This window comes from Patagioenas fasciata, chromosome 3 (assembly GCF_037038585.1).
Source record: "Patagioenas fasciata isolate bPatFas1 chromosome 3, bPatFas1.hap1, whole genome shotgun sequence".
Lineage (NCBI taxonomy): Eukaryota > Metazoa > Chordata > Aves > Columbiformes > Columbidae > Patagioenas > Patagioenas fasciata.
Genome location: NC_092522.1, coordinates 38,325,123 through 38,340,927, shown reverse-complemented (window position 1 = coordinate 38,340,927; position 15,805 = coordinate 38,325,123). Strand labels below are relative to the sequence as shown.

The window sequence follows — 15,805 nt, the reverse complement described above, 5'->3', positions numbered from 1 at the left end:
GGTAGGTCTGACGGGATAGCGGAAGACCCCCCCCTTCCGGGACCGGCTGCTGAGGGCGGGGGAGAGGACATCACACGACTTCTAGAGCGCATACGCAGGCCCTGCTCGCGCTCTGGGTTCGATTAGCTGGGCTGCTGGGCCGTGCGCAGCCGTCGCGCCGCCTTCCGCGAACGCCGGTGCTGCCGCAGCGATTGCTCCCGCCTGCCGCAGCGGGCGGACGCCATGGCGACCCGCGGGGCCTCGCGCCTCGACTGGTGCCTCCGTCGGGTCGGGGCCAGCGGCGACTGGCTGCTGCTGGAGGCCGGCACGCAGGTGAGCCGCGCCGGGACGGGCCCCGCGGGCTCGGGGCCCCGGCAGGGCGGGGTGGGCGGGCGACCGAGCGACCGAGGCATCGGTACCGCCCGGGGTGGGGCGAGCGTTAGCGACGCCGCTTGGCCGGAGCCCCCTCGCGGCCTGCTCCTCCGCACAGGGCAGGGGCGAGTGGCCGCCGCTGCCCTTTGTTTGAGACCTCGTTGTTCCTCGACGCGCTTTCCCGGGGGGAGAACCGCTGTCCCGTCCCGGTTAACGAGTAGCTGTTGTTAATCGGCGCTCGGAGGCTGTTCACCCCGGAGCACGCCCGGCCCCCGCGATGGGCGGCTCAGTGGACGCTCCCCGGCGTTCCCACAGGCACCGGGGCAGCAGCGGCCATAACCGGCACGTTTATCGCCAGTAACGTGCGGGGAAGCGGGCGTTTGCATCTGGTGGGCTGAGCCTTGGGCTGTTAACCTTTTTAAACACGATCTCGCATTTAAATTGAAGAGGGTCGTGTGACAGTCAATGGAAGGAGGGGTGTGGAAATTATTCCCTATTTAACGAGGTGATGGTTTGGCAAGGTTAGCAGTGTGGCACGTGTTTATGTTTTGTGGCTTAAGTTATTCTAGTGTAAACCAGGTCATATTTTAAATCGGTTTCAGATGTGTTTCAGAATGGTACAGTAACAAGCCTTTTTCAACAATCAAATTTGTGTGTGTTGGGGACCGGGCACTAGCAGAGGATTGACACACCAGTGGTCGAAATGGGGCAGTTTGGTGTTGTGGGTTCATACTGTACCTTGTTCCTTTGTGCTTTCACATTGCAAAAGATACCTGTCTTAACTCATCTCTGAGTACTAGGCAACTCTTCAAGCAAATGGGTAGTTTTGTTACTCTCCCACTATGGATCTGAAGCCAGGACAAGTGCAGGTATGCTCAGTGAAGGACTTGAGTTAACACATCTGCACAATGTGCAACCAGGATCTGCTAATTCCGCAGAGAATCTCGTCCAAGGTGTTACTGCTCTGATAGTCTGCACAGCGCTACAATCCTTGTCGCAGGAACAGGGGACTGACAGCATCCTGGCACTGCAGACTTGTGAGGTCACCGGTTGGTATGTTAGCACAGACTGGTTTCACTGGGGATTTAAATGTCAGGGCCAAACTGCGCTGCAGAGGCACAGGGTTGTGCCATGCTTTGCCAGTGCTGCTGTGGGCAGCACCCAACTCCAGCAAGTGAGGGATAACGTCTCAGCCCCCTACACAGTGTGCACAGTGAATTTGATTGAGGGAAGGTTTTGTGACTGGCCATGCTTGCATTAGTGTGTGAGGCCATGCAGGTGTGTGTGACTGGGCACTAATGGCACTTCATAAGGGTTAGGCATTTCTGTTGTAACTGTGTGGATGAGGGCAAAACCAAGTTTATAACTGAGTCTGCCTGGGTCTCTGTACTTCTTACGTGTGCGATCTGTGTTGACAGAATGCTAATACGTATGAAGCATTTAAGAGGGAGGGACCAAATGCGGATAAGTTTGCTTTCATGATCTTAATTTGCTTCCTGGCATTTAGTTATGATGTGGGAGTCTGCATTCTTGTTTTAAAATCAAGGTGAGACCTGCTCAGGTAATGTGTAGTGAATGAACTCTTCTTGACTGCAGCATCTTGCCATCTTGTAGGAACTGGAAGGTGTGACACAAATGAGTTGTGATTTCAGGACAAAAGAAAGGTGGCCTTCATCTAAGGCAGGGGTGTCAAACTCATTTTCACTGGAGGCTGCATCAGCCTCGCAGTTGCCTTCAAAGGGCCTAATGTAGTTTTAGGACTGTATAAATGTAGGAGTAGTTACATCCACACAGTCCTACAATTAAATTTGGCCCTTCGAAGGCAACCGCCAGGCTGATGTGTCCCCTGGTGAAAATGAGTTTGACACCCCTGATCTAAGGCATAAAAGCTAGAGTATACTTTTATAATATTCTTCATCTGATTTAGCAGTGGGCTTCTGCTAAAAGGTGTTTGTCCTGCTTTTCCTGCTTTATTACAGTGGATCTGTGCAGTTGTCTAATGACACAATAAGCTGACTGGAAACTTGTGTGACGCACAGATGAATGAGAAGAGTGTGTGTGAGTAGCAGATCTTGCAAAGGAGGCAGTGGAGGGAGGGAGAGCTGAGCCATGCTTTAAATGACAATCTGCAATTAGATCAGATTTAATAAGATGCTATGAAACGGCACAATTAAATGATGTCTCCTCATCCAGAAGATGCTATTAGAGTCTAATCATATTATTTAGATCACTTTTGTTGCACGTTATGAATGACATGTAGTTTAGTTTCCGAGCCATAAGATTGATGGTGCGATTTACAAACATATTACACATTTAGAGCACGGTTACATGTGCATTTTTTATGATGGCAATTTTCTGGGCTGTTTTTTTCCTGCATCTTTCCTGTCCATAGGCAGTTGAGCATCGCAACTAGCAAAAGAAGAGAGTAAGAAGTAATCTTGAGACTCACAAACAATTGTGCTGGTTTGAAGAAATACTGTTTAGTTAGGTAATGACTAAAGCAGGACAGGGATGGATTGAGAGTTGCTTTGAGCAGCTTTGGTGCTGAGGAAGATTTCAGTTAAACCAAAGCTGTAACCTGCCTTAAAACAATAAAATTTTCCTCAATGGGAGAGAAAGAGAATACTTCAAACTTTGTCGTTTTTCATTTTTCTATGTATGCTTGAATTTAAATGCAAAAAAATTCATATTATCCCAGACTCCTTGAAATAACTATAAGATGCTGAAATAGTTTTCTGCTGACAAAACCTATATTTAGCATGTTGTTGCTGATTGCAGTTACTAAACTACTTTATTTTTAGGTAACTATTGGCCGAGGATTAGATCTCACGTACCAGCTGGTGTCAAAAACATGTCCCTTGATGATCTCTCGTAAGCACTGTGTTTTCCAGCAGAATGCAGAAGGGCAGTGGACTGTCAAGGATAACAAGGTACAGAGACTGATTAATGACCTGTACTGAGATTCACTGAAGAAAATATCGTGTTTGGATTCAGACAATGTATGGGCTATGCTATAATACGGTATACGTGTGATAGAATATCCATGGGAATGTGTCTTGTCTGGTGTGGGCTTCCAGAAGGAAGCTTCAGTCTGCTGCAAGTGGGATATAAGCCATATTGCTTTCTGTATGTAGGTTTGTCTCTTGGTTTAGTATTTTTCAGACAATTGTAGTCTCACCAAGGGAACTTCACAGTCTGTGAACCTGTTTTGTGTTGCTTTTTTTAAAAAAAATCATATGAATTTTGGCAGTATTCAAAAGGAGAATGTTCTTGTACTGCTAATGAAAGGATAAATTGATACTCTTTATTGTAATGACACAATTACTTTAATCAACTACAACAAGAATCTGTTGTTAGAAAAAAACCATGTTCCAGGTTACGTTCAAACAAGTTCTGAAAGTCTTCCTCAGCTGATTTAAATGCTGACATCAGAGTCCTCAGGTAGGTCTCACTTTGACTTCAGTGATCTGTTATTTTATGTCATCCCTCCACTGTCTTAGTCAGGCTGAAAACTGTAAAATTAGTAACTTGCTTTAAAACAGCACTGGTAGAACAAAAAAATGTTCAACATATTATGGAGATATGAAGAATGTTTGCGTCAACAGCGGATTAGTCAGGAATAGAGCAGCTACTATTGGAATTATGTTGCTCTGAAACAAAACTGTGCAGAACTTGTATAAACTTGAAAAACCTAGGGTCTCTGATTGGAAACATCTGTGATAGATGAGCTACTAACACTTCCTCTGTTATCACTGCTATCACTGCTACCATTTTGTCAAGTTGTTTTATTGAATCTCTTTGAGATGTAGCAATTGTTAATGATTCTGCAGTTCATCCTGAGCATGAATCAGTTTTGCTGATTTTCAGAACTATTTATTGAGCTAGTGCCTAACTTAAAGCCCTTTTTTCTGCTCTGTATGTTACCTCTAGAAGAATCTTTTCTTTCTTGTTTATATTCTCCGTGTATTTATGGAGAAAGGTCTCTCTTTTCTTTAAGCAGTATAAGTTATTCTCCTTTTTCTTTTCTAGTTTCTTCTTGGATTTCAGGTGGCATTATTTGTCAGGAATAATTACTGCAATATTCTTGTAGGAATTGACAATGGTCTATTATAGAGTCTTTTTTTTTCTGTTGATTAGTTCTTCCTCTGAAGCTTTTGGGCAGTTTTTTTTCCCCTTAGAGTTCATTCTTTTCCTTATGCACAATTTATATCAATATTGTTCTTAGTGCTTGTACACAAAATCTGTAATGCGGGAATAATGTATGGTAAATAATATAATGCAGTAACTGTAATAAATGGGACACTAATTAATTGGATATTGCAAGCTTTATTTAAAGAGGTGGCTTGTTCTGGTTGCAATACTGAAGAGGTTGGATATGTTTACAGTTGCCAGAAATAACTTGCAGAGGATTCTATAACTACATATTGAATTTTGCTGATTCTCTGTTCATTTGCAGAGTCTAAATGGAGTCTGGCTTAATAAACAGCGCCTGGATCCCTCAAAAGCCTATCCAATCACTGAAGGAGACCGTATCCAGTTAGGAGTGCCTTTAGAAAACAAAGAGACTGCTGAGTATGAGTATGAAGTAATTAAAGAGGAATGGGATAAAATCAGACCCTTTTTAGCCCAAAGGAATGACCAGGGGAAAGCTAAGAGTTTAAAAACTAAACGTAAATTTAGCATGGAGGCATCAGAGACATGTGAATCAGAAGGCCCTTCAAATTCCAGATCCAAAAGAGACAGAGTATCCTGTGACAGTGAACCTTTGGGAAAACCATGGGGAAGGGTAGAAGAGGCCAAACAGTTAATGGAGAAGATGGATGTCAAGCAGCCTTCTCCTGGACCAAGTGAGGAGGATCGTGGTCCACTGTGTAGTAGCCCTGTGTACTCTGAGAAAGCTGTGCCTGTCCCTCATAAAGACCAGAAAGGCTCTGGTCTTGCACAGTCATGGACTGGCTTGGAAATGTTGAGGAAGACTCTACTAAATATAATGAAGTTAAAGGTGAAAGTGCAGGAGAAGCAGACAGCAGTTCTGAATGTGAAGCAGAAGCGCAGGAAGTGTGCTCAGAAGGAGATCCTGGCAATGGAGCAGGAGCTGCAGGAGTTGCAGGACCAGCTGTGCGTGGAACAAGAGCATCAGCAGCAGCAGGTGGAAGAGCTGAAGAGGACGTTCTCTGAAGAGCATCAGAAGTTAGAGGTATAATGGTGGTAGTCTTTTTGGCCTGTGTCTTTTCATTTTTATGGAATGCCTAATATAAGACATTGATCAAAAATTAAATCTTGAACCATACAATAACACAAATAATGTTTGTGCAAATTACTCCTGTTGAAATTGTCATTGAAGTATTTAATTTCCAGGCCTGTGTACCAAATGAAAGTGCAGAGACAGAAGGGATTTGGCTATATGGGGAATTAGGAAAAGGGCACTTTTATTTATTTTTTTTTTACAAGCAGGTTCATTACAGCAAAATAGTAAAACATTTCAGTTGGTAAAAAAATGTTTTTAAATAAAAAAAGTCAAAAGTCTTTGCCTGATCTCCTGTGGTTACTGAGAGGATAAGTTGAAAAGTATTCTCTTGAAGTGTGAATTTCTCTCTAGTATATGGCTGGATTAATGCCAAGTTTGCATGGTAAATCCATTCCCTTTCCAGGCAAATGAACTGTTCTATGCCTCAATCCTTGGAGGAAGGGAGACTTTTTTTTCATATTTTCAAAAAAAAACTCTGTTACAATCTGCCTTCAAACAGTATGTATATGTTTATAAGTAGCTTTTTAGATGACAAACTGAAGTCTTTTTGAGTTTGCTCAAAATCTGGTTTGAAGGAAGCAAGAGCTCATCTTGGAGTGAGTTTCATAATTTATCAGTTACTTCCTTTAAAGTTTGCTGCTAAAGGCTAGATACCTGTATCAGATGTGCAAAAAGTCTGGAGTTGTGTGCTTAGGCGCAAGGGGAAGTTCAGCTGATGCTGTAGGTATGTCTGACCTCTCTGAATGTGCTCAAAGACACATATTTAAGTTGTTGCTGACCTCTTTGCTGCTATGAACATGCTGGTGTCTTTACAACTAGAATAACAGAGGTGTTCCAAGTATGTAACTGTAAATGATACGTCTATTTTAATGCTTCACAGTAAATGATGGCTCTAATTTCTGTCATGCACATGTAACACACTGGAGTGGGACAGCTCAGGGTTTCCTGACAACCAGTATTGTTTCATATCCTCTAAAGAGAGTGTGCAAAGTAGTCATATTCTGTCCCTTGCTTTCTTCAACTTTTTTTTGTTGTTGTTGTTGTTCTTTCCCCTCATAACAGAATTCTTCTAGAAAAAAGGTCTTGTTTTGATTTGTTTTCTCTTCCTCAGGGAGCAAAGTGGCAACATGGGGAAGAGACTCTGAAGGAACAACTGGCCCAAGTCCTGCAAGAGGCAAGTAGTTATCAGTCTAGATTGGGTCTAACCATGTACCTTGGATATTTAAGTATTTTTTAGTGCTGTAGCCTCTTGGTAGAAGACAGGACTTTGTCTCAGGTGCAGACTGTGTGATCTTCATGTACAGACCAAACTTAAGTCAGAAAGTGGCACACCTCCCTTTGTGGGAGTTGCTATTTGCCAACAAATATTGTGAGAATATGCATTCAGATAAGTAGCTACAATGATTTTTATTTTAATTTGGTCTTGGGGCTGGTGGGATTTTTTGTGATGTTTTTCTGCTGACTGATCACTTTTGGGAAAGTTGCTTCAGCAGTTTTAACTAGGTGAAAAAAAATCCACTCTTGGTTAGGAATGTTTTTGGAAGAGGTGACCACACATTTAGGTTTCCTAGGCTTTTTCGAAAAAGGCCTTTCCTTTTGGAAGAATAATCTGAAAACAGCTTCAGGTAACCCTGCATACAGTAACAGGTTTTTGTGATCCTTATGAATCAAATACCCCTTGATACTCAAGTGTCTCAGATGCACTCAAAATGGTGACTGTAAAACCTAGTTGAAATGAACGAGTAACCTGGGAGAGGGAATAAGAAGTGCCATGACACTGGGAGGGTCATAAACTGGCACTACTTTCCAATTTTAAGTTTAGCCTTAACTGTGTTAACATTTGAATTTATATAGACATGTGTTGCTCTTTTAGGAGATTAGGAGAAATGAATATGCCAAACCTCATTATTACGGTCATGTGTATTTAGTAGAATAGCTGATAACGGCACTCATAAAATTTCTGGGCTGGTATTGTTACAGCATCGTGCTTTGATGGAAGAACTGAGTCGTAGTAAAAAAGATTTTGAGGAGATAATTCGAGCCAAGAATAAAGAACTAGAAGAAACCAAGGTAAGCAATAACTGAATTCTTAGTTTTATTCATAAGTGAGTCATGATACGCTGCAGTAGAGGAAATGTTTTATTTAACATTTGTCTTGACCGTATTTTGTCTCCTGTAGTGAAATATTCCTGTATTTTGAGGCTGCAGCTGACTCATTTTCAGGGTTGAGGGAGGGTACACCTTGCCTGTTCATGATACACTGTTGAACAGTCATTACTAGATCTTTCTCAATCATAAAGAAAACCCAGGGCACCTGAACTATGTGTTGTGCAGGAAGAGTGGGCTCATTTCACCCTTTTTTAAAAAACAAAACAAAACAAACAAGTGTGTTTGAAAAGCAAGGTGCTTCATTTTCAGTTAGAGTGCATTCAAGTAAAACTGCAGTGTTCCAGCAGTCTTACAAGGGAGTGCAGGACTGAAACAGCATGGAGTTTGAGTGATGAATGAGATAAGCCACATTTCTTCCTGCCCTTGACACAAGGTGATGAGTGGAAAAATAATTAAGGAGATCCTTTCCTCTGTCTTACCCCTGGAAATTATCACTTTATCCACTTTCTGGCTGTTCGCTTTATGGGTTTTTTTGGTTTGTTGTGTGGTGTTTTTTTTTTTTTAATTTTTTTTTTTTTTTAGTGTTGTCTTTGCAACTCTGTTGCTGTTTCAAGCATAGCTTCAATTGGAAGAATTTCTCTGTTATTTTCAAAAGATAGAGCAGGTACCTTGGAGCCTAATTTAACTCCAAACAAAAAAAAAAAAATTGGGCAGTTAAATGCAAGTAAATGTTTCGAATTGTTATGCTTTCTTTTTAATATTTGAGGTATTTTGTCTGTTGGATGTTTCAGTCTTTACATCAGACATAATTAGAATGGTTCTGTTGACTTAAGCCAAATTCATGCCAGGAAGAGGTTGAAAGAGATTCTGAAAAGATTAATCCAACTGGGAGTTTCTTTAGGCTGAAGGGAGTTTTGGTAACAGCTGTTGGTTTTACTTGTAAGTTCTCTACAGTGGGCTGGAATTTTCTCAGTACTGCCGAGACTACGAAGAGGAGAGAGGTTACTGGTCTGAGTATATAACAGACACAGATTGACATGCGGAGACTCCTATTTTTGTTTTTCTACTTGTATTACCTTCCATCTCACACACATTTCCCACCAGTGTTCTATTGAGTCAAACCTTGCTCTTTGTTGATACATGACCATATGTCCTTTTCAAATAGGAGGAGAAGGAAAAGGTGAGAGCCCAAAAAGAAGAGGTGTTGAATCAGATGAATGAGGTGTTGGAGAATGAGTTGCAGTGCACAATCTGTTCTGAGCACTTCATCGAGGTATGTTTAAACTGGCATGGGTTTGCCAGTAAAGACTTTAGAAGCTTTTGCTGGTTCTATTAAAGCATTGGTCAAGCCTATTTCTTTACTTTGCTAGTTTAACAGTTGCAGCAGACCTACAGTGAGTTGTGGGTAAGGGTTGACCCAGAAACCCATTCTGTCTGCCCTAACGCTGCTTCTGGGCAGCAAGTTCAGCTTTAGTGTCCCTACTTGCGTAGAGAAAAGTGCTTAATCCTAAGATGCTTATAGGCTTGCAGCAGTTTTGGATGTTTCTGAACTGGTACTCTGAGCTGCTACTGACAGCCTACTTGTGGAAGAATAATTTTGTAGTGCTTGAAGTTGACTAGGGTTGCACTGCTTCAGGTTTAGATATAGGAAGAGGTTAGCAAAGGAAGGGAAGTGCAGTGTTCAATCAAGTCCTGAGCTATTTATCTTGTTCAGATAAACTGTCTTTTTGAGAAAGATAAATTGGCCTGCTTTAACTTGATTCTAGAAGTAGTAGGCAGGCTGTACCTGAAATGTATACTGTTATTTCTGTTCTCATTTTGCTAGAACTTCAGTTTTATTGCATTCACTTTTACTACAGGAAACTTGGTGTGTCAGCCTTGTTATAATGGCTTAAGAGCTAAATGAAATTTTAGTTTCTGATTTCTCAGTAATTTAAGGTGCTATTCTGCAGTGTTGATGGTTTTTATTTTTTCTCCCCCCTCCCCCCCCCATTTTATCCTTTTCAAATGGGGGAACCTCATAATAGAATTATTTTTGTCCGTGTTTTTGATTTGCTGTAATCTATGGTGACTCTGTTAACCAACTTGTAAAACTTGTCTGTACTCTGGCATAGGAGAGTTATTTAGTGTGTAAACCCAACAAATGCCGAAGAAGGTGGCTTTGGGCTTCCTGCTCCTCCCTTATAGGAAGAGTTCATCTATCTTTTTTTTTTTTTTTTAACTTCAGTGGTTTTTTTCTTGACAATGTGTGTGAGCATGCTCTGATAAGGGTCCTTTCCTCTCATTCCACAGGCAGTCACTCTGAACTGTGCGCACAGCTTCTGCTCCTACTGTATCAATGAGTGGACAAAACGTAAAGTGGAGTGCCCGATCTGCAGGCAGGAGATCAAATCAAAGACACGCTCTCTGGTCCTGGACAATTGCATTGACAGAATGGTAGAAAAACTGGATGTGGAAATGAAAGAGCATCGCCTGACCCTCATCAGAGAGCGGAAAGGTGAGAGGTGGGTGGATGTGGCATGATGAGTACAATCTCTCATTCCATCTATTTTACACAACTTTCTTTGGCACCTATATACCAAGGAGATGCTCAGGGAAGGCAGCAGAAACACTAGAAAATTAATTTTAAGATATGTTGTATTACTGGCTTTACTGCACAGTAAAATAAAATTAATAAAATGTTTGGAAAAATACATCAGGATTAATTGCCCAGTCGAGTGGGACAACTTAACTGTACTAAAGGTTATGCTGTTTTAGAGAGATCACTAAATAAAAGTAAAACTATATAGAATGGGCCTTAACATTTACCAGGCACTTTTTGATTAAACTATCGACTACACCATTGCAAAAACTCAGCAGAGTAGTGCTTGGTGACAAACTCCGAATTCTCTTCTGTGTGCTCAATTTATGTAGGAAATCTCTGAAGGGAATATCAGTGTGTCATGTAAGTTTATGGCTGAACTGGCAGCTACTTTGCCCTGTTAGTTTTTATGGAATTGACCACTGTGACTTAAATGCATGATCACTTGCCTCGTTGTAGCTAAAAGACTATGCGTGATGGTGACAGCTTGAAGTAAAACTCCAGTATGGGGTATTTCTGTTCCGCTTCTCGCTTTCAAATTTGTTTCTAGAGCACTTGACACTGGTATCTAGGTGCTGAAATGCAGAAGTATTTTCTAGCTACCCCTTAACAAATGTCTGTTGCAGTGTTCCCTTAAGAAATTGTCTTATTTTCCCCTTGTAGAGGTGAATGCATGATCCTTCATTTTGCAACACGTCAAGCCTTTTACCTAATTAAAGGTTTTTCTGAAACATTTCAGGTTCTCCATGGTGACATAGAATGACATCGCTAAGCAGTGTTAGTTCATACCTGAAATTATCACTTATTTAAGCAATTTGGTCTGATTCCTGCAGGAAATGCTACACTGCTCAGGTGCTGCTCAGCTTGGCTTTGTGAGTTGCTGTCACCTCTGCAGAACTGACACTGCTTTTGTGTAATATACACATCTGCAGAGTGTGCCGTAGCACTGTTGGTGTCTTGTTAAGTAGCTAATGGTGATAGGATGAAGTGGTGCATTTGAAGCCCACTTCTTTCCATATGGTAAACCAGTGGTCTTCATGCTTGTTGGAGCAAAAATAAAATAACCTTATAGCCTACCTTTACGTGTGATAGATGCTGTAATTATGTGACTACTAGTAGGAAATCACTTAGCTTCACTATGACACACTTCAGGAGGGAGGATGTGCAGTCTTTTTATTCAGCGATAGAAACATGTTGATTGAGATGAACGTAACTGTGTGTCTAGTTAAATGTTAATTCCTAAGAAGAGAGAGAAATAATGATGCAAGTGGCACTTGGGAAGTTCAGTCAGAGCTTTCCAAGAAGCCTTTCTAAGAGCTCTACTGTAACAGGCACCAATAGGACAACATGGACTCTCAAATGTATCGAGATTTTGATGAGGCCATAAGTGTCCTGAGCAAACAGTACTTGTTCAAGGGCTCCTTGCTGCATTTTGTCCCTTCCCTTCCCTTTTTCTTACCTGGCAAGACACTGTAATACTTAGCCACTCCCATTGCCAGTTGTGCAATGAGAAGGAGAATGTCTCCTTCTCATCTGTGCCATCTTAATAGGAAAAAGCATATAAGAAACTCAAGAAAACAAATTTTAAAAGCCCTTTGATCTTTTAATGCTGAAAATTGAAATGAAAAAGGCCTATTCCCTGCCACTTTGAAAGAACTATTGCAAACTGACAGTGAGAGGCTGCAAGTGTCAAAGAGAACTAGTAATTTAGCAGCATTTGTGGGTACAGGGGTCACAGCTAACTTTTGTATCTGTGTGTTTTGAATGCAGGGAAACAGAATGTGTTGGTGAAACCAGCTGCGGACAATGACAGGAGTGTCATTTCTTCCATCTGCCCCATTGTGTTGATGAGCAGTTGTGACAGTGAGGACTCTGAGGAGGATTCTTACTCTCACGAACACTACTACATTATCTAAAAACTCGTACTGCAGACTCTGCCTGTGTGCTGCCCAAAACCAACCTAATGGTGTTTGGTTGACTGCTGCTGGATGAGTAGACCGGACATCTGGAAGGAGAGATTCTATGAAGAGGCTGGAGCTGAGAACTAGCAGCATTTGGAGAAAGGACCTTATTTTTTAAATGAATGTATGGAAACTTGATATCTAAAACAAAACCGGGATTGTGAAAGAACAAACTGCCCTTATGCTAGATGATTGACATACAAAACCTAGACTTCCACAATCACTTGTGACCTGCTCGGTGTAATGTATTAGTTCATATGCATCACTGCCCTTTCCTTAGTGAATGGCATCTTTAAATGTGTACGTCAGCTTCCCTTATTTCAGGCAGCAGAGGGAATGGCCCAGGCCCTCCGAGAACTTGGCCATACACACCAGCTGGCAGGAGGGGTGTTATCATGAAAAAGTGCCAACCTGGGTTTTCCTTGTGAATTTCACGTGGCAGCTAGAGTCATCCCAGGCCTCTTGGCAGTAAAGGTAACAAAGGGTGGGTTATGGACCCTGTCAGCCTTGAGTGCCTAAATGCGTTGTAAGTTGGACTGCTGGTGATCTCTTTGCTCTGTTATGTTACTCATTTTTTGTTAGATAGGGATGGAGAAGATTGAATCTTCTAGAATTCCTTAGCTAGTGCTCTTTTCATGTATTATTTTTCATTTGTTCCTTCTTGAGGCTTTTGCATAAAGGGTTTTAGAATTGGGAAGCAGCACATCCAGAAGTTATTAGCAATGATTTCAGAAGCACATCTAGTTCTTGTCAGCAGCAGAGAGGAACCTCTGCCTCTTTGGAAGAGCTGTTACCTGAATTGGTGAAATGTCCTGTTGGCAGGCTAGGTAGGAAGACAGCATCTGTAGGAAACCATGAGGCACAGAAAGAAACATTTAATTCTATTGTTTACAAAACATTTGCTGTTGAGCCCTGAGTTGTACTGCCCTCATAGCAAGTCACTCATCCCTAGGACTGAGCAAGTCTTGGCTCGTTCTTTCATGGATTTGTCTCTGAATTTACATTTTCGGTGGCATATGCTTTTGACTTAGCCATTAAATGGAAAGGACTGTTTTATACTGTGAGAAGTAGATTGGGGAAGCCCTTCTCATCTGTTAAATTTCTTTGGCTATTTGTATGTGCTTTCTTGTTTCTATGTTTATTTTGTTTAAGAAGGAAAATATAAGTCCATTTCTGTATTAGTCTTCCTTGGAGCAAACACTGCAATGAAAGTCTTTCTCTTAGTTGTCTCAGATTTTTTGAGAAAACACAAATTATCTAATTTTAATGACTTTGCTTCATGTTTTGATTGCTGTAAGCAGTGTGACTATTTTGAATTTATTTGAAAGACTTGTGTATTCAGGAATTCATAAAAGACAACGCAATTCTTCAAGCCTGGAGCTACCCTGATGGTAATTTATAAGAGGTATGATTGCATCTAGTCTTTTTCCACTAAAGAAAGATCCTATTAACAAGGTGCAGAAGTGATGATGCTGTTTTAAGGAGGCAGTGCATTCTGACGGATTTGATTGGTAGGACTTAAACGGGGCAGGTAGGTCTGATCTGTGGGCCAGCCAAATTACTTAAAATCTTAGTGAAAGGTTTATCTTGTGAAGGAGCCATGACATCTTGAGTTTTCCTCTCTCCCTTTTAATGTTCTTTTTCTGTATGAGCTCTTGAAAGTTTCTTTTGTGAATACATGCCCTCTAGGATGGCTGAGAGAAGAGGGTTCCTCAAAACACTTGTGAAATAGCTGACATTGGAATAAACATCCCTGATGAAGAGGAGCAGGAGGAAAATACTCTGGTGCCCTAGGACTGCAAAGTCTTCTAGTGTGTATCTCTGCCACGTTGCTGTGCTTTTGTTTAATTTTGTTAAATATATTTATTTTGTTATGTTGGTGTTTATGCATATTGCGGAGAAGGATAATATTGCTGCTAGCAACAGAGTAGTTTCTCAGTGTGCTTTCTGGGTGTGTCGTCTTTTCACGAGAATTTGAAGAACATAGCAAACCTTTTCCACTGTTAGCCGTGGGTGCATTATGTGTACAGGTCCAGGAAGAGTGGTTAAGTAGTAACACTGGGAAAAGCATTTTGGTGACAAAAGCAGACCTCTCTTCCCAGTTCATGAAGTTACTCAGTAAAACTACTCTTAGATACAGACCTGACGACTAGACATACTGAAGTGTCAGGCAATGTTCCAACTGTTGAGCTTCTGGAAAAGTTGCCCACATTTCTCATACTCCTTTTGGCTAAGGTCTGGATCTTCTACTTGATTGTACATCGGAACGCACACTTGGAGATGTCATCCCTTGAACTGTTATCGCTCTTGGGATGGTGTCAAGGATTTCCGATCTGTCATCCAGGATTGAAGTTAACACTCTGAGGTAGTCACAGTTGATGTACTGCAGACTTGATGCAGATTCAAGACTTGCTGCTTTCTGTTGGCAGACAGCTGTCACGTAGTGTGATGATCAAATGCTTTCAGAGCAATATATTGTTTATCAGCATCAGGAGGAACAGCTGGGACGGAGTGCTAATGAATTGCGGAATGGGACCACCACAGAGGGATGGTTCGCTGTTTAACTCCTGCAGATCTATGGATTCCAAGATAGGTCTCACAAATGCTTTTCTCTTGCACATGTAGTCGACCATGTTAAGTGTTGGTGAGCCTTAGCTCTTGTAACTTTGCAGAGCATGTAACAGGCAATTTAATAATCCAGTCTTCTCTCCCTCCTCCCCGTTTAAGTGTTGTTTTGTTTTGTTTTTTTTTTCCCCCACAGGTATGTTCTGGCTAGTCAATGTTTTGTTTCCTGCTCGTATTCCTTCTTCCCTCCTGCCAGTCCCTCTTGCTGTGACTTCACATATTTAAACACATACCTTACAGCAACTGGACAATTGTAAATTACACTTCCTGAATAGTGTACTCCTGTCCCTTAGTGCTGCCATGTTAATTTTAGGTTTTAAGATGGATTTATATCTGTGTACTGAGCTGTGTCACCCTGGGTTTCAAGGTTAATACAAACTATAAATTGGCTCAATTAGTGCCTGAAATCATCGTGGCAAATAATCTCTAGATGTGTACAGGCTTTTATTGTGTGAAAAGCTTTATCATCAGTGGCCTTACAAACCCTGTTCTGTGTCTGCTGAAATAACAGCGTGGGAGTTGGTTAACGGTGAGCGGGCCATGGGCTTCCCTGCTGGCGCTGAGCAGGAACCTGTGCTGCCTGCACGAGCGATGGGGTCTGCTCCGAGGTGGGTCTCCTTCAGAACCACGAAAAAAGCTGTTTTTCTTAGCACCGTTTCTAAGGCAGTGGCTAAATTATTTGTGCGTTAATATGCTTTATAGCTACATAGACATAACGTTTTACATCTAATTTACATATATTTTCAGCGCTATGCAGCCCTACCTCAGCTCCCCCGGGCGGAGCGGGACGGCCCAGGCCCGCGGGCCGCTGCGGCGCCGACGTCGCTTAGCGACCCGAGGGGCCCTCGCGAGGGGGTCACCGGCCCATTTTCGGCTTGAGGCTGCCCTCGGCATGCCTGCGGGAAGGAGCCCCCTCGGTGCCGGCGCGGG

At 42.0% G+C, this 15,805-nt stretch overlaps 1 protein-coding gene across 3 annotated transcripts; it reads left to right on the top strand.

Moving 5' to 3' along the window:
* The first annotated feature begins 49 nt into the window (after positions 1 to 49).
* RNF8 (ring finger protein 8) lies at positions 50 to 13,629 on the top strand. Of its 3 annotated transcripts, none has more exons than XM_065833612.2 (8): positions 50 to 312; positions 3,153 to 3,281; positions 4,808 to 5,548; positions 6,711 to 6,773; positions 7,580 to 7,669; positions 8,874 to 8,981; positions 10,001 to 10,212; positions 12,060 to 13,629. In XM_065833612.2, exons 1-8 carry the CDS (start codon positions 223 to 225, stop codon positions 12,097 to 12,099), a joined length of 1,473 nt encoding a protein of 490 aa, XP_065689684.2. In that variant the 5' UTR covers positions 50 to 222; the 3' UTR covers positions 12,100 to 13,629. The 3 variants fall into 3 exon arrangements, with proteins under 3 accessions (XP_065689684.2, XP_065689683.2, XP_071662236.1); XM_065833611.2 differs by having other exon boundaries at positions 51 to 312; positions 10,001 to 10,205; XM_071806135.1 differs by lacking the exon at positions 50 to 312 and adding an exon at positions 2,256 to 2,409 and having other exon boundaries at positions 10,001 to 10,205.
* The last annotated feature ends 2,176 nt before the right edge of the window (positions 13,630 to 15,805 follow it).

Coding starts and splice junctions, on each gene's coding strand:
- RNF8 (XM_065833611.2), top strand. CDS start 223: ATGGCGACCCGCGGGGCCTCGCGCCTCGACTGGTGCCTCCGTCGGGTC. Junction 313..3,152: donor TGCTGGAGGCCGGCACGCAG/GTGAGCCGCGCC, acceptor CTTTATTTTTAG/GTAACTATTGGCCGAGGATT. Junction 3,282..4,807: donor GGACTGTCAAGGATAACAAG/GTACAGAGACTG, acceptor GTTCATTTGCAG/AGTCTAAATGGAGTCTGGCT.